This window comes from Aquarana catesbeiana, linkage group LG04, assembly GCF_042186555.1.
Source record: "Aquarana catesbeiana isolate 2022-GZ linkage group LG04, ASM4218655v1, whole genome shotgun sequence".
NCBI classification, from domain to species: Eukaryota; Metazoa; Chordata; class Amphibia; order Anura; family Ranidae; genus Aquarana; species Aquarana catesbeiana.
The window spans coordinates 399047052-399070217 of record NC_133327.1 but is presented as its reverse complement, the minus strand read 5'-3'; the positions used below and the strand labels follow the sequence as shown (position 1 = coordinate 399070217).

The window sequence follows — 23166 nt, the reverse complement described above, 5'->3', positions numbered from 1 at the left end:
CATTGGTAAAGCATTTTATCACACCAATCTTGGTGTGGTCAGATGCTTTGAGGGCAGAGGAGAGATCTAGGGTCTAATAGACCCCAATTTTTAAAAAAAAGAGTACCTGTCACCACCTATTGCTATCATAGGGAATATTTACATTCCCTGAGATAACAATAAAAATGATAACAAAAATATAAATGAAAGGAACAGTTTAAAAATTAAATTAAAAAACAAAATAAATAATTAAAAAAAAAACCACCCCTGTTCCACCCTGCTCTCGCGCAAAGGCGAACGCAAGCGTCGGTCTGGCATCATATGTAAACAGCAATTGCACCATGCATGTGAGATTTTACCACGAAGGTCAGATCGAGGGCAGTAATTTTAGCAGTAGACCTCCTCCTTAAATCTAAAGTGGTAACGTGTAAAGGCGTTTAAAGGCTTTTAAAAATGTATGTAGTTTGTCGCCGCTGCACGTTTGTGCGCAATTTTAAAGCATGTCGTGTTTGGTATCCATGTACTCGGCCTAAGATCATCTTTTTTATTACAGCAAACATTTGGGCAATATAGTGTGTTTTAGTGCATTAAAATTAAAAAAAGTGTGTTTTTTCCAAAAAAATAAAAAATGCGTTTGAAAAATCGCTGAGCAAATACTGTGTGAAAAAAAAATTAAACACCCACCATTTTAATCTGTAGGGCCATTGCTTTAAAAAAAATATATAATGTTTGGGGGTTCAAAGTAATTTTTTTGCAAAAAAAAATATTTTTTCATGTAAACAAAAAGTGTCAGAAAGGGCTTTGTCTTCAAGTGGTTAGAAGAGTGGGTGATGTGTGACATAAGCTTCTAAATGTTGTGCATAAAATGCCAATCACTTGGGACAAAAAAATAAAATATTCAAGGGGCTCAACATGCATCTTAGCAATTTCCTTAGGGTGTCTACTTTCCAAAATGGGGTCATTTGGGGGGGGGGGGGTGTTTGTACTGCCCTGCCATTTTAGCACATCAAGAAATGAGATAGGCAGTCATAAACTAAAAGCTGCGTAAATTCCAGAAAATGTACCCTAGTTTGTAGACGCTATAACTTTTGCGCAAAAACCAATAAAAATACGTTTATTTACATTTTTTTTTACCAAAGACATGTGACTGAATACATTTTGGCCTAAATGTATGTCTAAAATTCAGTTTATTGGATTTTTCTTATAACAAAAAGTAGAAAATATCATTTTTTTCAAAATTTTCGGTCTTTTTCCGTTTATATTGCAAAAAAAAAAAATCTCAGTGGCAATCAAATACCATCAAAAGAAAGCTCTATTTGTGGGAAGAAAAGGACACAAATTTCGTTTGGGTACAACATTGCATGACCGCGCAATTACCAGTTAAAGCAGCGCAGTGCCAAATTGTAAAAAGTCCTCTGGTCTTTGGCCAGCCAAATGGTCCGGGGCTGAAGTGGTTAAAGTGGTGTGTCTCCAGCATAATGTGCATTTGGCTGCAAGATCTTACTTTTGGGCTGCTCTGATAGCTAATGGCTCATGTTTGCTAAAAAAGCTCAGGTTTGCTAAAAGCTCATGTTTGCTAAAAAAGCTCATGGTTGTTGAAAGCTCATGGTTGTTGAAAGCTCATGTTTGCTAAAGGCTCAGGTTTGCTAAAAGCTCATGGTTGTTGAAAGCTCATGTTTGCTAATGGCTCATGTTTGCTAAAAAAAGCTCAGGTTTGCTAAAAGCTCATGTTTGCTTAAAGGCTCAGGTTTGCTAAAAGCTCATGGTTGTTGAAAGCTCATGATTGCTGAAGGCTCATGTTTGCTGAAAGGCAGAGTTGCATAGGCACATGTTGAATACATGCTTACTAGCATAAAAACGCATGTTTACATAAACTTGGACTGCACACATAAATGCATGAACAGCAAGAATAGTTATATACCTGCATGTTTGCATACCTGGGTACCTGCAAACTTACATACCTACGGGGTTGTATATGCATATTTGTTTTTGTCTAATATAGTCACTTTATTGTGTGCCTGTTAGACTAGATAAAGGACTCCAGAAGGCAGAGGCAGGTACACCACCGCAGGTTCAGTGGTCTGGTGGTGTTCACGTCTCCTGTTGGACCAATGGCATCAGGGTTATCTGAGCCAATGTGGCGCCTGATCTCGGATCAAGCCTGGTTAGTACTTGGATGGGAGAATGGCCAGGTTTCCCTCCTAGGTGAGGGAGGCATCTGAGGCTGCTGTGTTTGAGAGTATCTCAGACCATAAGATTTTGTAGCAGTCTCTGAGGTGGTTCGCTCCTTTCTTAGTCGGCAGAAACCTGGTAGGTTAAGTATACCTCTTGGGACTGTCTGGGTCTGCCACAGAGTCATCAGTCTTTGCCCTGCGTTGGCACTTGGAGCAGAAGTTATTATTGTAAAGCAGGCTCATTATTGTAAAAAAAATGATAGCAGTTCCAAAACTGAATAGGGACATGGAATCTATCTTAAGATCTCAATCAGCTGGGCATCCTTCTGTTTCAGATAGGCTCAGTTTGTTCAGTGATGACCTCTCTGCAAGAGGTAGATTGCGGGGCCCATAATCATTAAGCTCACATCTTTATGTGATGGTTTGTTTCCAGGCTCAAAGATTTCTGTAAATGCAGTGGAAAGTCCATCTGTTTTCGCTTTTTTGTGACCATCCTTCAGGCTGGTAACACCTTAGGGTCCAGTTCTCCCTTAATTGATGCTTTCCCTTTGTTTCGACTTCTGCCACATCTTTTGCGAAAAATTCGGGTGGTTGTAACACTGATAATAGTGTTAGCCGAATTAGCCCAGGAGGGCTTGGTACAATGATATAGTGGGTCTTACGGGGGTCGATCCTTGGACACTTCCAGTCCAGTGGGATCTAATGCTCTTGAGTCCTGTATTTCCACACTGTTGAGCCCCTGGAAGCCAGCTTCAGGGAACTTCAAATACAGGACTTGGAAATATTTTATGCCTGGGGCGAAGCCAGGAAATGGCACCTGCACAAGTATGTGAGTGGGAGAGTTTCTTTCTTTCCTCAATCAGTAGGGGAGTGGAGATTGACCTTAAGTACTGTTAAGGGTCAGATTTTGTCCCTATTCATTTCTTCCAGAGTCTGTTGTTTCTCACTCCTGGATGCATACTTCATACAGCGTGTAACCTAGACAGTCCTGCCTGTCAGGCCACTCTTGTATCCTTGGGACTTGAATTTGCTCTTGACTGTCCTTGCAGAGGCCATTTTGTTAACCAATTGGGAGACTCTTAGTCCTTTTATCTCAGAAGGTGGCTTCTTTGGTTGGAGTGTCAGAGCTGGCAGCTCTTTCATGCAAGGAGCCATTCTTGATCTCGCATCATAGGATGATGTTATGTCCTCATTCATCTTTATTACCTAAAGTGGTTTCTAGTATTCACTTAAATCAAGACAAAGTCTTGCCTTCTTTTCTGATCCTCAGTTGGCAGAAGTAAGATCGCTGCATACTTTAGAGGTAGTTCAGGTGGTCAGGATTACTTGGATTGTCCGTACAGGTCAGGAATCCTGGTTTGTGCTGCCAGTAGAGCCCAGGTGGGGCAGGAGGCATCCAAGTTAACTATTTTCATTGGTTCTGCCAGTTAATTATTTAAGCCTATGGCTTGAAAGAACAAGGTCCCCCACCCCTTTTTTTGGTAAAAGCGCTTGCTACCAGGTGTGTGGAGGCATCTTGGGCCATCCACCATCAGGTGTCCGTGGCTCAGGATTTTAAGGCCACTACATGGTCTTTTGTTCATACATTCAAAGAATTTTACCAGATGGATATCAAAGCCATGGAGGACACTGCTTTGGCCACAGTATGTTTCGGGCGGCAGAAGAAGTCATTCTCAGGTGGCAGTTTCTGTGATTTTGTCTCCCTTCCCTCAAGGGCATTGCTTTAGGACATCCCACATAGTCATTATTATGGCTGCTGTGTGTCCTGTGATGTACGATAAATAAAATTTGATTTTTCCTACAGCTTACCTGTAAAATCCTTTTCTTGGAGTACATCACGGGACACAGAGATCCCTCCCATCTTTTTTGGGATATTCGGTGCTTTGCTACAAAACTGAGGTACTTCCTGTGTAGAAGGGGTTATATAGGGTAGGACTTACTGTTTGATTGTCTGCCAGTGTCCATTCACCTATAGGTGGCGTATAACCCACAGTCATTATTATGGCTGCTCTATGTCCCGTGATGTACTCCAAGAAAAGGATTTTACAGGTATGCTGTAGGAAAAATCAACGGGATTAGAGGAATTGGAATGATTTCAGGTCTTATCGCTGTCTGTGTCCCCCGTTAGGGAGATCCACACTCTCTATTTGCCCTGTTTGTTATTATCATTGAAAGTAATAGAAAGTCCCAATGTTTGGGTTGTCCACAGAAAAGTAGGGATGAGCTGAACACCCCTCCCCAGTTCAGTTCACAGCAGAACATGAATTTAAATATTCCTTTAAATATCATGCCTGGGGGGTGTCCTCAGTATACCTGTAAAGTAGCGCATCTTTCCCATGTTTATAACAGTGAAACAGCAAAATGGCATTTCTAAAGGAAAAAATGTCATTCAAAACTGCTCGCGGCTGTAATGTATTGTCAAATCCCGGATATATATATATAAAATACCAAAAATAAAATGACATGGATGTTCCCCCAAATACCATATCAGGCCCTTCAGGTCTGGTATGGATATTAAGGGGAACCCCGCACCAATTTTTTTTTTTTAAATGGCATAGGGGTCCCCCAGGCCCCCAGACACTATATACTCTGAACAACAGTATATATACTATACGGCCTGCCCTATATACTCTGCAGAAAATTGGGCCTTAGGTATTGGTGGTACCAGAACACTGTAAGCCCTCACAGTTGCTCTTGTTGGGCGCAGGAACGGGCCCTGCTGTGAAATATTATATCAAGAATTGTAATTACATGCCCCTGTTAAACAGGAGCAGAAAAAATTGGGCCTTGGGTGGTGGTGCCACAACACTGTAACCCCTCACAGATACTCTTGTTGGGCGCAGGAATGGTCCCTGCGGTGAAATATTAGATTAAAAATTGTAATTACATGCCCCTGCTAAACAGGGGCAGAAAAGTTGGGCCTTGGGTGGTGGTGGTGCCCTAAACCAAAAATATTGTTGGAAGCTAGCATCATCAAGATTAAGGGGGATAGGATAGTCAGCATAGGCAGTCTTCAAGGGATCCCACATCCACAGCAAATTCAATCAGTTACATCAGCGTCAGGCGCTTGATAGCTGCTGATCCAAGACTGATTCATTTTTATGAATGTGAGCCTATCAACGGAGTCTGTGGACAGGTGCACTCTTTGATCCATTACAAACCCTCCAGCAACACTGAATGTGCGTTCAGGGAGCATGCTGGATGCAGGACAGGCCAGTAGCTCAATTGCATATTGAGCAAGTTCTGGCCAGTGGTCCATCCTCAAGACCCAGTAACCCAGTGAATGCTCTGTTGGAAAGGTCTCCAAGTCTGCTCTTGCCCCTAGATATCTCTGCACCATATAATGCAGATGCTGGCGATGGTTGCTTGAATCAATCAGACATTGGGGCTGAAGACTGAAAAATTGTTTAAAGGCATCGGTCAGACGGCCACCTTCTCCACCACTCTTCCTCTGACTAAATGAAGCCTCAGCAACATGTTGTCCAGCACCAGGAAATGGTAAGCTCCCAGGGTCTGGAAATGCATTGCACAAACCTTTATTCAAGGCCTTCTGAAGATGTTTCATCCTCTGCTCCCTCTGAGCCTGGGTGACAGAGGATGAGGAGGATGATGACGGCTTTGTTATCCACTCCACCAACTCTTCTGCATGTTGTGGCACAATAACACGGCCAGCAGCAGAAAAAAAGAGCAAGCATGCCCCACGGCCACCTGCAGAGGATGCACCATGTCCATGACCACCACTATTGACTGTAGACACAGAGGCTGCTTGCCCTCTTTTGGTGGCCTGGGAGTATCTGCCTCTCCTTGGTGGCCTTCCGGACATGATGTATTTTTTGTTTTGCAACACCACTACACTGTATTAGATACTGTACAATGCTTGAAGTGTATTAGAAACTGTACACACTGTATTAGATACTGTGTACCCCACCAGAAAAGTAGTGGAAACTGTACACACTGTAATAGATACTGTGTACACTGCCTGCACTGTATTAGAAACTGTACTACGGCTGCACTGTATTGTATACTGTGTACACCACCAGAAGTGTAGTAGAAACTGTATACACTGTATTAGATACTGTGTACACCACCTGAAGTGTAAATATTTTATTATATATTTTCATGTGACAACACTAAAGAAATGACACTTTGCTATAATGTAAAGTAGTGAGTATACAGCTTGTATAACAGTGTAAATTTGCTGTCCCCTCAAAATAATTCAACACACAGCCATTAATGTCTAAACCGCTGGCAACAAAAGTGAGTACACCCCTAAGTGAAAATGTCCAAATTAGGCCCAGAGTGTCAATATTTTGTTTGGCCACCATTATTTTCCAGCACTGCCTTAACCCCCTTGGGCATGGAGTTCACCAGAGCTTCACAGGTTGCCACAGAAGTTCTCTTCCACTACTCCATGACAACATCACGAAGCTGGTGGATGTTAGAGACCTTGCACTCATCCACCTTCCATTTGAGGATGCCCCACAGATGCTCAATAGGGTTTAGGTCTGGAGATATGCTTGGCCAGTCCATCACCTTTACCAAGAGGCTTCTTTAGCAAGGCAGTGGTCATCTTAGAGGTGTGTTTGGGGTCGTTATGTTGGAATACTGCCCTGTGGCCCAGTCTCTGAAGGGAGGGGGATCATGCTCTGCTTCAGTATATCACAGTATATGTTGGCATTCATGGTTCCCTCAATGAACTGTAGCTCCCCAGTACCAGCAGCACTCATGCAGCCCCAGACCATGACACTCCCACCACCATGCTTGACTGTAGGCAAGACACACTTGTCTTTGTACTCCTCACCTGGTTGCCGCCACACATGCTTGACACCATCTGAACCAAATAAGTTTATCTTGATCTCATCAGACCACAGGACATGGTTCCAGTAATCTATGTCCTTAATCTGCTTGTCTTCAGCAAACTGCAGGCTTTCTTGTGCATCTTTAGAAGAGGCTTCCTTCTGGGATGACAGCCATGCAGACCAATTTGATGCAGTGTGCGGCGGATGGTCTGAGGACTGACAGGCTGACTCTCCACCCCTTCAACCTCTGCAGCAATGCTGGCAGCATTCATACGTCTATTTCCAAAAGAAAACCTCTGGATATGACGCTGAGCACGTGCACTCGACTTCTTTGGTCGACCATGGCGAGGCCTGTTCTGAGTGGAACCTGTCCTGTTAAACCGCTGTATGGTCTTGGCCAATGTGCTGCAGCTCAGTTTCAGGGTCTTGGCAATATTCTTATAGCCTAGGCCATCTTTATGTAGAGCAACAATTCTTTTTTTCAGATCCTCAGAGAGTTCTTTGCTATGAGGTGCCATGTTGAACTTCCAGTGACCAGTATGAGAGCGTGAGAGCGATAACACCAAATTTAACACACCTGCTCCCCATTCACACCCAAGACCTTGTAACACTAATGAGTCACATGACACCAGGGAGGGAAAATGGCTAATTGAGCCCAACTTGGACATTTCCACTTAGGGATGTACTTGCTTTTGTTGCCAGTGGTTTAGACATTAATTGCTGTGTATTGAGTTATTTTGAGGGGACAGCAAATTTACACTGTTATACAAGCTGTACACTCACTTCTTTACATTGTAGCAAAGTGTCATTTCTTTAGTTTTGCCACATGAAAATATATAATAAAATATTTAGAAAAATGTGAGGGGTGTACTCACTTTTTGTGAGATACTGTGTGTATATATATATATATATATATATATATATATACACATATATACACACACATACATATACACACACACACACACACTAGACTGACTGTATATATATCAAATACACTGCCACTAACTGAATAACTTGCCTGCTTAATCTAACTCAAGCTATCTCTCTGTCCACGCCAACAACACTACACACGGCCGCCGTGTAAGCAGCCTTATATAGTGTGGAGCGTGGACTTAGTCCCCCTGAGCCATGATTGGCCAAAAGCACCCTGCCTTTGGCCAATTATGGCTCTCTCAGCAGAGCATGCTGTGATTGGCCAAAGCATGCAGGTCAGGTGCATGTTTTGGCCAATCATCATACAGCAATGCACTGCGATCGCACAGTTCATTATGGGGCGTTCCCCGGCGCTCGAATTTCACGTGAACGCCCCATAATATTCGCTGTTTTGCGAACGGGCAAACACCCGATGTTCGACCCGAACATTAAGCTCATCCCTACAGAGGGGACATTAGTTCTAGTGACCTAGTGGTCCCCTAGGAACTCCCTTCATTTGCAGGGATTTCCTTTCACTTCCTGTTTGGCTATGGGACAGGAAATGAAGGGACAGTTTTGCCTATATTTCCACTTTAAGAAAATGTAATAATAGAGAAATAGAGAGAAAGTCAGAAAGGGATAAAATGATGCTGTGCCCTAGAAAACACTGTCATGTCAAATGATTATTGGTAAAATAATGATAAAAAATAAAACACATAAAACATCAGTTTGAAAACTTTTAAACTTACCTAAAGGCTATATAAAAAGTACAAAGTGTAATCAATATGCTATATACTGCAGAAACCAATAACAGCCAATTAATTCAGTACTAGTGTTGAAATCTGGTTGGCTGCTATAAGTTACTGTGCTGCTATAGGTGACAGGCACAGTGAGACTATCTACTATACATTGAACTGCTGCACTTTACAGGGTACAACCAATACACTGACATTATTGTGCTTTATATAGTTGCCACTTTATATTGAGGCAGCTCTAGAAAACATGGTATGTAATTGGGACAATATGTTTTTTCTGAAGACGTGTGTTAGAGGTTCTTTATCTTGGGTTCATGTGCAGGCAGTTTAGTCTTCTGTGATCTCCTGACCACAATGTCTCTTTCTGTGGCTAACCAGAATCCACATCTCTAACCATTCAGACAAGCCAGTAATAAGGTGCTACATACAGTCTGATGTAGTTGAGTATATAATGCCCCAATATGGCATGAACACATTAAATGGTGTGACGAATAGTCTTTAAGCGGAATAGTGCTAAAGAAAAACTACCCTTGTAGTGGGACTCCCCCCACACTTCAAGGGTCAATGTTTGTTTTTGCCATTAAAAAGCACCTTTAAATGGAGTGCATTGGAGAAGAGGCTTCAGGGGTTCAGCTTACAACCCCTGATTATAATTTTTCCTAGCTAATTTCATTTTATCATTATATTTTTAATCATGTATTACAAGTATTTTTGATGCACTACTTTTAATGGATTGTATACGCCCTAAGGGTAAGCAGAATCCGTCTTTTAATTGTTTTTTGCTGAGTCCAAAAACTTTTTATCCTTTTTTGTCTATGGAAAGAATTGTTAATGATCCTGACCAATCGCGCCCATTTTTGCTGCTATTTAGGCTCAGAGAAAATGGAGTCAGACCCACTTCCTGATGACGCGCGCTCTAGCGTGAAATGCATAGAGGTGAAGCCTGACACTTACAACCATAGGAACTCTATACTATTGCTTGCCCATCTGAGATGCACCACGCACATTGCAAGTTTTATACTGGTGTCGGACCGGTTTCTGCTTCCTCCTGAGCGGATTGTTTGTGATTTCATGCTGGACTATGTAAGTGCTCTTTTTAAGCAATAAAACATAAAAGTGGTATTACACTATATCCTGCCTTCTGTGGCTCTTTGTTGGGGAGCTATTTCACAAACCTACTTGATGCAAGTTGATATATGCAGTGGATGCAAGTTGATATATGCAGTGGAAAGGTGAAGACACCTACATTTGTATACCTGCAAAGTGGATTGAGATCCAGCTTCCTCCATATATGAGTGTTTGATTTGAATGGGATGCATAAAGGAGCTACAGCATTGAATTAAGGAGTCCTTCCCATTAGTCATGCTATGAGGTCACTGTGTGGCCAAGGCGATCTGGTGAGCGCATTTTGTTATCACTTCGGGTGAAGCACTTTAACCACTTCAGCCCCGGAAGAATTTACCCCCTTCCTGACTAAAGCACTTTTTGCGATTCGGCACTGCGTCGCTTTAACTGACAATTACGCGGTTGTGCGACGTTGCACCCAAACAAAATTGATGTCCTTTTTTTTCCCACAAATAGAGCTTTCTTTTGGTGGTATTTGATCACCTCTGCGGTTTTTATTTTTGCGCTATAAACAAAAAAGAAGAGCGACAATTTTGAAAAAAAAGCAATATTTTTTGCTATAATAAATATCCCCCAAAAATATATAAAAAAAAAACACATTTCTTTCTCAGTTAAGGCCGCTATGTATTCTTCTACATATTTTTGGTAAAAAAAAAAATCGCAATAAGAGTATATTGATTGGTTTGCGCAAAAGTTATAGCATTTACAAAATAGGGGATAGATTTATGGCATTTTTTTTATTCATTTTTTTTTATTAGTAATGGCGGTGATCTGTGATTTTTATCATGACTGCGACATTATGGCGGACACATCGGACACTTTTGACACTATTTTGGCACCATTGTCATTTATACAGCGATCAGTGCTATAAAAATGCACTGATTACTGTGTAAATGTCACTGGCAGGGAAGGGGTTAAACACTGGGGGGCGATCAAGGGGTTGAGTGTGTCCAAGGGAGTGATTCTAACTGTGGGGGGATGGGCTACCACTCGCATGACAGAGATCACTGCTCCCAATGACAGGGAGCAGTGGATCTCTGTCATGTCATTAGGCAGAATGGGGAAATGTCTTGTTTACAAAGGCATCTCCCCATTCTTCTGCTCTGTGACACAATCGTGGGCATCCGGTGAACATAGAGTCCGTGGGACCCGTGGGCACTGTCACGGAGCACACGGCGGGCCGCGCGCACCCACAATGCCGTGTCTTAAAGGGGACGTACCTGTACGCCCATTTGCCCAGCCATGCCATTGTGCCAACATATATCGTCGTGCGCTGGTCGGCATGTGGTTAAGCAAGTTTATTGAAGCACTTTATTTTTCACAGTGTTGGAGCATACACAAGAAGATTTGTTCACATATGATTATTATGGAAATTTCTGATGGTTTATTTTATTGTGCACTTTATTAATCAGATACACAGTGTATATTAATAATTTGACATTTGATTTTTGTACTGATTCCTTTGCGCCCATATACACATATATATATATTTGCATTGTTTTTAGATTCTACCAATTTTAGGTGCAGCATTGGGATATTATCAACAAATACACACCCAACACTTCCCCCCATACATTTTATGTATGTCTAAACTCTGTTAGGAGATTTTTATGACATCACATTTGTACAATAAAAATTATCATATTTTATTGGTAGCACTTTGTAAACTAAATGTTACAGTACACAGTTACAACTTATATAGATATAGTGCCCATTGCTGCATCAGCAAGTTTCATGGATTTGCTGCTTCATCAGGACTGGGGCATACAAAATGTTCCTGTAGCTGGGTTCTGCTGCAGGCTGTGTGTAATTTCCTGCCTTGCTCCTGCCATGTGTGCAGAGCTGTGTTGTGTAGGTGGAACTTCTTCTGAGACTGTCCGGGTCTGAGAGACCAAAGGCCAAGGGACTGAGCGATTGCAAGCCTCCTGTGTGCGGAGACCTGGAGCAGAGCGAACCCATCGCTAGGGTGTCTGCATGCACACCAGAGGCCAAAGAACTGAGTCACTGAAAGCTATTCGGCCACACTGAAATCCCAATCTGGAGGAACCTGTTGCCATCCATGCCTATAGCCTAGGTGAGCCAGTGGGGAACAGATAGTGAGCACTGAGAATCCTGAGACAGCTAACCGCTAAGGGCCTTGGACTAGACCTGCTGCCTGCCAGGATTGTGAGCTCAACTACACATCTTAAACTTTTGCCACACACAGTTAATGCATTAGAGACTGCTCCTACCTAGTAGCTCCTCTTCATTCATCACCAAGACTATTAACGGGACAATGCCACACCCACAGAAGGGCCCCACCAAAAGCCAGGTACTATTGACACAACAGACGCCTTGTACTTGTAGTCAAATATAGGGTGCCCCTTTGTTAGGTAAATGTAAATTCATCCATTAAAGGGCAGAAAACACCAGGGATTTCACACAAAGGAAGCAATACAAAGAGAATAGGATACTTTCTCATACAAGTACATGTACAGCAGACACATATCAGGAATATAAAGTGTTGGGGTAACAAATGCTTTAAGTTGCACAAGTGTGAGTGAGTTTCAAGCCACAGCCAGGTGAGTCAGTGGAGATCAATCGGTCTGCTAAGGCGTAGCAGAACAGAGAACCCATCATCACCAGAGGCTCCTGTGGGGGTAATAAATATAAAAAAAAAAAATTTGCCCTGGGACTTTGAGTGAGGTGTAACACACATGGCCACTGAATACAAAGTAAACATAATTAATATATTTATTAAAGAGTAAATACAATTGTCATATTACATCAAATGCATATACAATAATACAGAGCCGATTAAGAAAGTTTCAGATGTCAATACATGATTGCAAAAGGGGCTCTCACTTCCTCAGGAGTTGATGCACATAAAACATGTAAATTGGTTTCACTGAATGCTATGGCATCATTCCCAGTTGGTGACGGTTAGGCCCATCTGGCCTGGGAGCTGTAGGAGCGGGACCAGAGAAGACCCCAAGGGGGAGCAAATGGAAGGTGAATACAGCATGAGTGAACTAGAAATGTGTCCATCTATTGATGTCATGCATGGTAATTTCATAATGTGTTAGAGCTGACAAACCAGGATAATTCCCACATGAAGGAATTATCTTGGTTTGTCAATTCTAACACTTTTCCAAAACATTATGTAATTACCATGGTAAAATAGTATTATTTTGCTGGGGGTGACTCCATAAAGCATTTTCAATACTTTTCTGGAAGTATAGCCTCTTGTCCTGTGCCTAATTCATGAAAATATAGAGACGGTTTCATTAAGTCCGGCCATAGACGGTTCTAATCTCGACCTGTTCCGCTGAAACCAGCTGAGATTCAAACAGTGTGGGCAGGCTGAATGTACCTAGTTTATACTAGATACTAGAGACTTTCACACGATCAGCCCACTCGGATCCACCTGTCCATTTTTCAGGTGGATCCGAGAGGGCCACCCATTGAGTTCGATGGGCAGGTGAATGTCAGCAGAGATGTGTCCGCTGACTGACACCAAATCCGACAAGATCCACTCAAAACAGACAGATGGCGATGCGTTCGCCATTCGTCCAGCAAATCGGACCGGATGAAAACAGAGAGGCTGTCCGTTTTCATCTGATCTCCCCATAGAGGAGAGCAGGACTCTGACAGGTCTGTCCCTGCACAGTGAGCAGAGATGGACCTGTCATCCGCCTGCTCAGCGGGGATCAATAGAGCAATCCCCCTGCTGAGCTAGAGGAGTCCCTCCAGTGCATCTGCCCTGCGTGAAAGGGGCCTAAAGGGATTGTAAAGTCAGAAGGTTTTTTATCTTAATGCATTCTGTACATTAAGATAAAAAGCCCTCTGTGTGCAGCAGCCCCCCAGCCCCCCTAACACTTACCTGAGGTCCCTCTTGGGCCTTTGGCTCCTGCCAATCAAAGTCAGCCAGCCAGTCAGGGGAGAGAGGGAGAGGGGGCAGGGCTCCTTGTCTGAATGGACACAGGGACCTGTGACTCGGCTCAGGTGCCCCCGTAGTAAGCTGCTTGCTGTGGGGGCACTCAACAGGAGGGAGGGGCCAGGAGAGTCGAAGACGGACCCGAGAAGAGGAGGATCCAGGCTGCTCTGTGCAAATCCACTGCAAAGAGCAGGTAAGTATAACATGTTTGTTAATTTTTTAGGAAAAGAAATGAGACTTTACAATCACTTTAAAAGCAAAAATTGCCACATAAAGCAAGCACCTTAGCATCTCCAAAGTACAGTGCAGCTGCATTTTGTTATGTTACAGCCTTATTCCAAAATTGATTAAGTTCATTATTTTCCTCAAAATTCTACAAACAATACCCCATAATGACAAAGTGAAAGAAGTTTGTTTAAAATCTTTGCAAATTTATAAAAAAAAAAATCAAAAACAAAAAAAAAAACACATGTACATAAGTATTCACAGCTCTAGCTCAATACTTTGCTTAAGCAACTTTGGCACCAATTACAGCCTCAAGTCTTTTTGAGTATGATGCTACGAGCTTGGCACACCTATTTTTGGCCAGTTTCTCCCATTCTTCTTTGCAGGACCTCTCAAGCTCCATCAGGTTGGATGGGGAGCGTCGGTGCACAACCATTTTCAGATCTCTCCAGAGATGTTCAATCAGATTCGAGTCTGGGCTCTGGCTGGGCCACTCAAGGACATTCACAGAGTTGTCCCATAGCCACTCCTTTGTTATCTTGGCTGTGTGCTTAGGGTCATTGTCCTGTTAGAAGATGAACGTTCACCCCAGTCTAAGGTCCAGAGCGCTCTGGAGCAGGTTGCCGTATTAATCTTTCCCTCGATCCTGACTAGTCTCCCAGTTCCTGCCGCTAAAAAATATCCCCACAGCATGACACTGCCACCACCATGCTTCACTGTAGGGATGGTATTGGCTAGGTGATGAACGGTGCCTGGTTTCCTCCAGACATGAAGCTTGCAATTCAGGCCAAAGAGTTCAATCTTTGTTTCATCAAACCAGAAGATTTTGATCAGTGGAAACAGGATGCACCTGACCTCAATTTTGAGTGTCATGGCAAAGGCTGTCAATACATATACAGATCAGATTTTTTCATTTTTTATTTTTAATACATTTGGAAAGATTTCAAACAAACGTCTTTCACATTGTCATTATGGGGTATTGTTTGTAGAATTTTGAGAAAAAAAATAAATGTAATCCATTTTGGAATATCGCTGTAACATAACAAAATGTGGAAAAAGTGAAGCTCTGTGAATACTTTCCAGATGCACTGAAAAGGTGTTGGCTTAGTACAGTATATATTGAAACATTTGTCAAACAGTGGAGATTTGTAAAGATTGTGAAAAAAAAACAGCTAACCAAGAAGACAAACTATATGTAAGTATATGTAAAACTGTATGAGACTTCAAAGGACATATATTCTAGCTGATTTTCAAAATTCTATATATTTTCAAAAACTATAGAGATCCTTAAATTACTAGATAAAAGCTTTTCCACCATAAAATCCATAAAAGTTGAAGGCAAGGCATGGCACTCCAAAAGTGACTTTTGCAACAGTAAATCTTTTTGCCTAATGCCCCGTACACACGGTCGGACTTTGTTCGGATATTCCGACAACGAAATCCTAGGACTTTTTCCGACGGATGTTGGCTCAAACTTGTCTTGCATACACACGGTCACACAAAGTTGTTGGAAAATCCGATCGTTCTAAACGCGGTGACGTAAAACACGTACGTCGGGACTGTAAACGGGGCAGTAGCCAATAGCTTTCATCTCTTTATTTATTCTGAGCATGCGTGGCACTTTGTCCGTCGGATTTGTGTACACACGATCGGAATTTCCAACAACGGATTTTGTTGTCGGAAAATTTTATATCCTGCTCTCAAACTTTGTGTGTCGGAAAATCCGATGGAAAATGTGTGATGGAGCCCACACACGGTCAGAATTTCCGACAAGGTCCTATCACACATTTTCCATCGGAAAATCCGACCGTGTGTACGGGGCATTAGAGATGCACACTTTTGCATCGCAGTGGAGCATCTTCATTTTAGTCCTAAATACCCTCAATACAAACTGAAATAATTTTTTAGATCCAAAGATTTAGTAAATCCTGACAGTACCCTGTAAACGCGTTAATATTAACAGTATCACATTCAGAGATCAGTAGTAGTGGGCATTTAGAATGCTCCAACAAGCATTTACAAAGTATAGTTTTAACAGAAGCTCTGCACACCTCCAGTCTAAGCCCATCTTTATGACCATGTTTCATGTTACACCCATATTTATGGTGTAAAATGATCCCAGTCCATAGCCCCTCACCCCCAAACTGCCCCCTACCCCTTACTGAATTCTGTGATTCTTCTCCCAACAGGATCCTGTTATATATTTTTTTTTAATTTGGTGCAGCTTTGCGTGGCTCTGTGGGCACATACACATTATCCACTCACAGAAATCTATGAATGGAGAGACTACAATTCCCATCTGCCACTTCAGCAGAGGGACTAATCATCAAAATGGAGCACAGCTGCAGTGATCTTAATGCCTTATAGTCCCATTGATGCTTCCTTCAGCCCCATAACTAATGACTTAAGCTCGGTACAAATATTCGGCCCTGTGTATGGCAGTCGGCCCGACAGAAGGTGGCTGAAGGTATGGCCTCTGTCGATGGGACATGACCAAAAAGGTCTGCTGATCAACATCCAATCAGCGCTCTCAGCCAGTGGCCGAGAGCACTGACCGGGGTGTTCTGGCAGGGGAGGTCCGCCAATAGCTAATCGGGGAGATCGCTGTACTAACATTGTATAGTTAGTACAGCGGCTCCTCTCAAGCTCCTCAGTATTTTGCATTCAGCCTGCTGGGTTGAGCAAAAAAAACAATGTGCGCTAGGCTTTAATCTACAAGATCACAATTGCAATGCTTTCCAGGCTTAAATGCAAAAAATGAATAAATACACATTTTTTTTGCAGTTAATTTGTTTTAATTTTTAATACTATTATCATTTTGTAAAAGATGGAGTATACCTTTAAGATCAAATGCATAGTCTCTCAGCTGCAGCTCAAACTTCCACCTGAACATCAAACCAAAATGAAGCTAGGCTCCGTGTTCAATGACCACCACCATAATCGGCACACAGGGGTACTCACACACAATGGTTGGGGATATAAGGCTCATTTAAGACTCCATAACTTGCATCTTGGCCGCCCTGTAGTCACTGTCAGTTTCCGCAAAAAAACACCACCCACCCCCCACCTGGGGGTGTCAGCCTCTCTTTTCACAAGCTGATGGGTTCTCAGCCTAATTTAGATACAGTATGGTTTACAAAGAATAGGGAGCTTTTATGAAGCCTTGTAAGCACCCTTGAGTTCCCACCTGGAAGTGAAAAATACAGATCTTAATGGAAGTTCTGGCTTTAGGTTTTACAAGTATTTAACCAGGCATTTAGCCTCTCTAAACACCTACTGTGCTCTTTTAGATGCACCTGATGGAAAATATTCTACTTGAAACAACAAGTGCTGTTTGAACTAAAATAGCTACTAAATCCACAAAACATTGTTAATGCTATAGGAAAATCAAAGAAAACTACAACCGTCAAGCTGAAGATCTGCTGTTTTTCCATCTGGGGGACTGAGCAAAAAAGTCAACAAATATAAGAAATCCAGAGGTGTTCACAGAATCTATCTGAACTATTCTCACTTCATGGACAGAAAGAGTAGCCATTAGAAATTTGACATATTTATTCCCACAGCTGAAGAGGAGTTATACAGTGGGGGGGAAAACGTATTTCATCCCCTGCTGATTTTGTATGTTTGCCCATTGACAAAGAAATGATTAGTCTATAATTTTAATGGTACGTTTATTTTTTAACAGTGAAAAACAGAATAACAATAAAAATATCCAGAAAAACTCATTTAAAAAAGTTATAAATTGATTTGCATTTTAATGAGTGAAATAAGTATTAGATCCCCTATCAATCAGGAAGACTGATAGGGAAGATGGCTCCCAGGTGTCTTCTATACAGGTAACAAGCTGAGATTAGGAGCACTCCCTTAAAGGGAATGCTCCTAATCTCAGCTTGTTACCTGTATAAAAGACACCTGTCCACAGAAGCAATCAGATTCCAATCTCTCCACTATGGTCAAGACCAAAGAGCTGTCCAAGGATGTCAGGGGCAAGATTGTAGACCTATACAAGGCTGGAATGGGCTACAAGACCATCATCAAGCAGCTTGGTGAAAGGGTGACAAAAGTCAACAATTGGTGCTATTATTCACAAATAGAAGTAACACAAAATAATTGTCAGTCTGGCGCTCCATGCAAGATCTCACCTTGTCGAGTTTCAATGATCATTAGAACGGTGAGGAATCAGCCCAGAACTACACGGGAGAATCTTGTCAATGATCTCAAGGCAGCTGGGACCATAGTCCCCAAGAAAACAATTGGTACCACACTACGCCATGAAGGACTGAAATCCTGCAGCACCCGCAAGTTCCCCCTGCTCAAGAAAGCACATGTACAAACCCCGTTTGACATTTGCTAATGGACATCTGAATGATTCACAGGAGAACTGGGTGAAAGTGTTGTGGTCAGATGAGACCAAAATCGAGCTCTTTGGCATTAACTCAACTCGCCGTGTTTGTAGGAGGAGGAATGCTACCTATGACCCCAAGAACATCATCCCCACAGTCAAACACAGAGGTGGAAACATGATGCTTTGGGGGTGTTTTTCTACTAAGGGGACAGGACAACTTCACTGCATCAAAGGGACTATGGACAGGGCCATGTACCATCAAATCTTGGGTGAAATCCTGCTTCCCTCAGCCAGGGCATTGAAAATAGGTCATGGATGGGTATTCCAGCATGACAATGACCCAAAACACACAGCCAAAGCAACAAAGGTGTGGCTCAAGAAGAAGCACATTAAGGTCCTGGAGTGGCCTAACCAGTCTCCAGACCTTAATCCCATAAAAAAATATGAGGGAGCTGAAGGTTCGAGTTACCAAACATCAGCCTCCAAACTTTAATAACTTGGAGAGGATCTGCAAAGAGGAGTGGGACAAAATCCCTCCTGATATTGGTGCAAACCTGGTGGCCAACTACAAGAAACATCTGACCTCTGTGATTGCCAACAAGGGTTTTGCCACCAAGTACTAAGTCATGTTTTGCGAAGGGGTCAAATACTTCTTTCTCTCGTTAAAATGTGTCCCTGAGCCTGTTTTAAATATGGCATCCTCGTTTTAATCATGGCATCCCTGGCCCAAGAGCGCTGCAGACTAAGCTTCCTGGAAACCTACTCTGTATACATTTACTGCATGAAGGGGGGAATGGAGCATGCATTAACTCCCCGCCTTCAAGATGTCAGCGCCCACTTGCAATTGGCCCTTAGGCACAGTCTCCCTGCCTCCTGGCTAGTAAAGACAAGGTGACCAGGAGGTGAGGCGTTCAATAAGGCTTGCTGCCATGCTTGTCTGTGTGCCAGTAAGTAAGCAGTGTCAGGACAAGGGGAGAAGGGGTACAGGACAGACAGAGAGCTGAAACCAGGGGTTGTGTGCGACTGAGAGCCAGTGAACCCTGAGCAAGGGGAAGTAGGATGGTCAAGAGAGCTGCGTCCAGACACGGTCTGTGACAATATGCAGGCTAGTGATCTCTGCCCTCTGCATTTCATACTACTGACATCTGCCTTATTTACTACCGACCTCTGCCCTCTGCCTTACTAATTACCTCTGCATTGCATACTACTGATCTCTGCCTTACTTAGAACTGCTCTCTGCATTTTTTACTACTGACCCCTGAAATGTGCATTAAAGTGACATTAAAGATTCGGCTTTTATATTTTTTAAATAACAAACATGTTATACTTACCTGCTCTGTGCAGTGGTTTTGCACAGAGCAGCCCTAATTCTCTTCTTCTCAGGTCCCCGTCGGCACTCCAGGCCCATCCCTCCTGCCTCCCTCCTGCCAGTGCCCCCAGAGCAAGCAGGCTTGCTCCCAAGTCGCTGCTCCATGTGTCTATTCACACATGGATTGCGGCTCGGCCCTGGCCCCACTCTCTCTTCATTGGCTCACTGGACGAGGTTCTCGTGCACATCTCTGGATCGAGATGGGGCTCAGGTAAGGTTTTTTTTGGGGGGGGGGGGGGCTGAGGGTGCTGCTGCGTACAGAAGATTTTTTACCAAACCTTGATCCTTTACATCCCCTTTAATTTCTATTGACCTCTGCTCTCTGCATTACATAATATTGACCTCTGAACTGTGTATTACTTAATACTGCCCTCTGCTTTACTACTAACCACTGCAGTTGACAGTCTGCATTACTTATTACTGAACCCTGTATCAAACCTTGACCTCATACCTGACCAGTCCATAGTGAGCCCGCAGGAGGCCACAGTGCGTCACCACTAACCCCAATCTCCCCCATATGCCTGCACATTGTCACGATTGCACGTCTCTTGCTCAGGTATTGCCATAATTACCCATGTTCCCAAATAACTGCAGCATAAGTGACACAGGGAGGAAAAAAAAAAAGAATGTGGGTGGTTACGGCGTCAGGACTCACCAGCAGATGCAGAATAATGCCAAAATCCAGTGAGTATAATTCAGGGAGGGAGGGAGGGATTTGTGCTGGGGATTTTTTTTGTCATGGGGGGTGGATAGTATTGAGAACAGGGGAGAATTTTTGCCTAAGAGGAACACTTTTCTTACTTTTGAAACCTGCACTCTGTGTGTTACGCACTCCTGACCCCTACGCACTGTGCGTTACACACTCCTGACCCCTACGCACTGTGCGTTACACACTCCTGACCCCTACGCACTGTGCGTTACACACTCCTGACCCCTACGCACTGTGCGTTACACACTCCTGACCCCTACGCTCTGTGCGTTACACACTCCTGACCCCTACGCTCTGTGCGTTACACACTCCTGACCCCTACGCTCTGTGCGTTACACACTCCTGACCCCTACGCTCTGTGCGTTACACACTCCTGACCCCTACGCTCTGTGCGTTACACACTCCTGACCCCTACGCTCTGTGTGATACACACTCCTGACCCCTACGCTCTGTGTGTTACACACTCTTGACCCCTACGCTCTGTGCTTTACACACTCCTGACTAATATGTTCTATGTGTTACACACTCCTGACCCCTACACACTGTGTGTTACACACTCCTGACCCCTACACTCTGTGTGTTACACACTCTTGACCCCTACGCTCTGTGCTTTACACACTCCTGACTAATATGTTCTATGTGTTACACACTCCTGACCCCTACACATTGTGTGTTACACACTCCTGACCCCTACACTCTGAGCGTCACACACTCTTGACCCAGAGCTAAGTAGGCTCAGGTTTTATGTAACCATAACTCTTTATGCCACTCCTACCAATTGGGCCACACTTACTATTTGGCATATTATGATTAGCTCCACCCCTGCCTCAACCCTAATAAAAGTGGGTGTGGCTAGTGTGTCCCTGGATTTCATTTTAAAAATCTGGTCACCTTAGACTTAGTGTTGTAAGCTATTAGACGTTTTTATTTTGTGTTCATTTTAAACTGATGTAAGATCTTTTTTGAAGCAGTTATCTGCAAGGTATTTTTCTTTGTCTAGCCTTGCCCTAGTTAGGCAGAATCCATATAACTAGAGATGCTGCCAAGCTTATAATGAGGTACTATAGTTTTCATTTGATCAACTAGTAACAAAGTAACCCAAGTAATGCTAAAGTTTCGGAGCACACAGTGCCACCCTCACCGTGCCTTCTGCTCCTGCAGCTTCCTTACAATCCTATGCAAACCTGACTTTGTTAAAGTCAGTATTTCCATAGGGTCAGCCACAAGCCAAGTCTCTGTACAATACAGTTTAAAATACGGAGACAAAATATACTACTCGAGTTCTAACTCTGCATGATTAGCTGAAAGGGCGACTTTTTGTATTGGTTAGAAGAGAGTGATTTGAAGACATTTTTGGAGCAGGATTTCTATTTTTGCTCCTTCTATACTGTATGTAGGATAAATACAGAAATAACCTTAATGATATGTTAGGCTATTGGAAAAGGCAGAATACCCACTGAGAGAATCGTGTGCTTGTCTCTACTGTATACGTTATTAATCTAGCTTTATGGTTTGCAAGAATGTTATTTAGCATATTTATGTAGATCTGTGACCTACAAACGCAGAGACTAGAGTTAATGCATATAAAAACTACTGTCACTCACAGTTGCACTGGCATGATACAGAGACCTCAGATTAACCCTTTTTGCTTCAATTACAGGTCTGAGCACTCTTGCCACGCAAAACCACGACAACTCACAAAACAGGGGCATCAAGTACAGAATACATCAAAACCACCTGTGATACACTTTCACTGGTAAATGTAATGGAAGATGGAGCCATGGAGGGTGCGAGACAGATGATAGACAGGTAAGATCTTAAGGGGGTCCAACAGAGAAAATCCTCATTCCCGCATTCCTATAATAATGCATCAGACAAAATGATAATGTTATACACAAACACCTAGAACAGATGGCACATGTAAGTAACAGCAGTTTAAACTGCAATTTACGGTTTAAATAATATAAACGCAAAATACGGCCATGCCATTGAACTCACTTTATACGTCTACAACCAGAATATGGATGTTTTACTGTCGCAATCATTTCTTGTAGGTATTTAGAATGTTAAAAATGTGACAGAATGATATTACAAGGAATGGCACAGCGATACAGGGATGGCAGCGATTTTACACACCTGTCAAACAGATGCCAAACAAACCCTATTAATTATGCCAGGTGTGGTACACATACACAGCAACAGAAGCTCACTGACCTGGCTGTCGCTTGTTTTCCATGTTGGGTTTGTATGTGCGTCTCAGGTTGTGTGAGAAGGAGAGCACATAGAAACCACGGCTGCTGACTTGTTACTATGCTTCAGTACTAAGAACTGAATTGTGACTCTCAGCACTGAGCTGACAGCTCTCTCCCTCCCACTTCATGCTGTGACTGCCAACTCCACCTCTCTCCCTTGACATCACATCTCTGCGCACACCTCCTGAAAAGCAACTTTGTTATGCTTTCACTTAATTAACCTCTGAGATCCTGGACTAAAATCTTAAATGCAGTATGGGAACAAATCAAACCCAAAAGCAAAAATGTAATATTGCAGCTTGCCAGTTCTTAGATGTGTTGGTTGCATTTGGTTTTTTTTTAGGCTTTTTAAAATTTATCTTCACCTGTTAATCCGGCCAGTAAGCGTGTTATTTTTCAACTCCCTTTAGCAGACAAAACTGTCCTGACAAAGTAGCAATTAGAGAATTGAGACCAACCATTTAACCATAGCTTCCAACTGTCCCTGATTTGGAGCAATGCCCCTCTGTCCCTCTTTCCCCTCATTTGTCCCTCATTTTGGTTTGATCTGTATAGTTGTATATAAAATGCACTTTTTAGCTTTCAAAAAGTGTGCTAAACCTT

The 23166-nt window shown here is 42.8% G+C and overlaps 1 protein-coding gene across 4 annotated transcripts in view; it reads right to left on the bottom strand.

The window, feature by feature from the left end:
* The window catches only part of TPD52L1 (TPD52 like 1), a 215807-nt gene extending 193089 nt beyond the window's left edge, over window positions 1-22718 (bottom strand). For 2 of the 4 annotated variants that reach the window (XM_073627192.1, XM_073627194.1), the window contains exon 1: window positions 22526-22718. In XM_073627192.1, the coding sequence (XP_073483293.1) occupies window positions 22526-22547 (22 nt within the window). In that variant the 5' untranslated portion in view covers window positions 22548-22718. The remainder of the gene's footprint in view (window positions 1-22525) is intronic. The other 2 variants (XM_073627195.1, XM_073627196.1) reach the window with 1 other exon arrangement.
* Window positions 22719-23166: the final 448 nt, after the last annotated feature.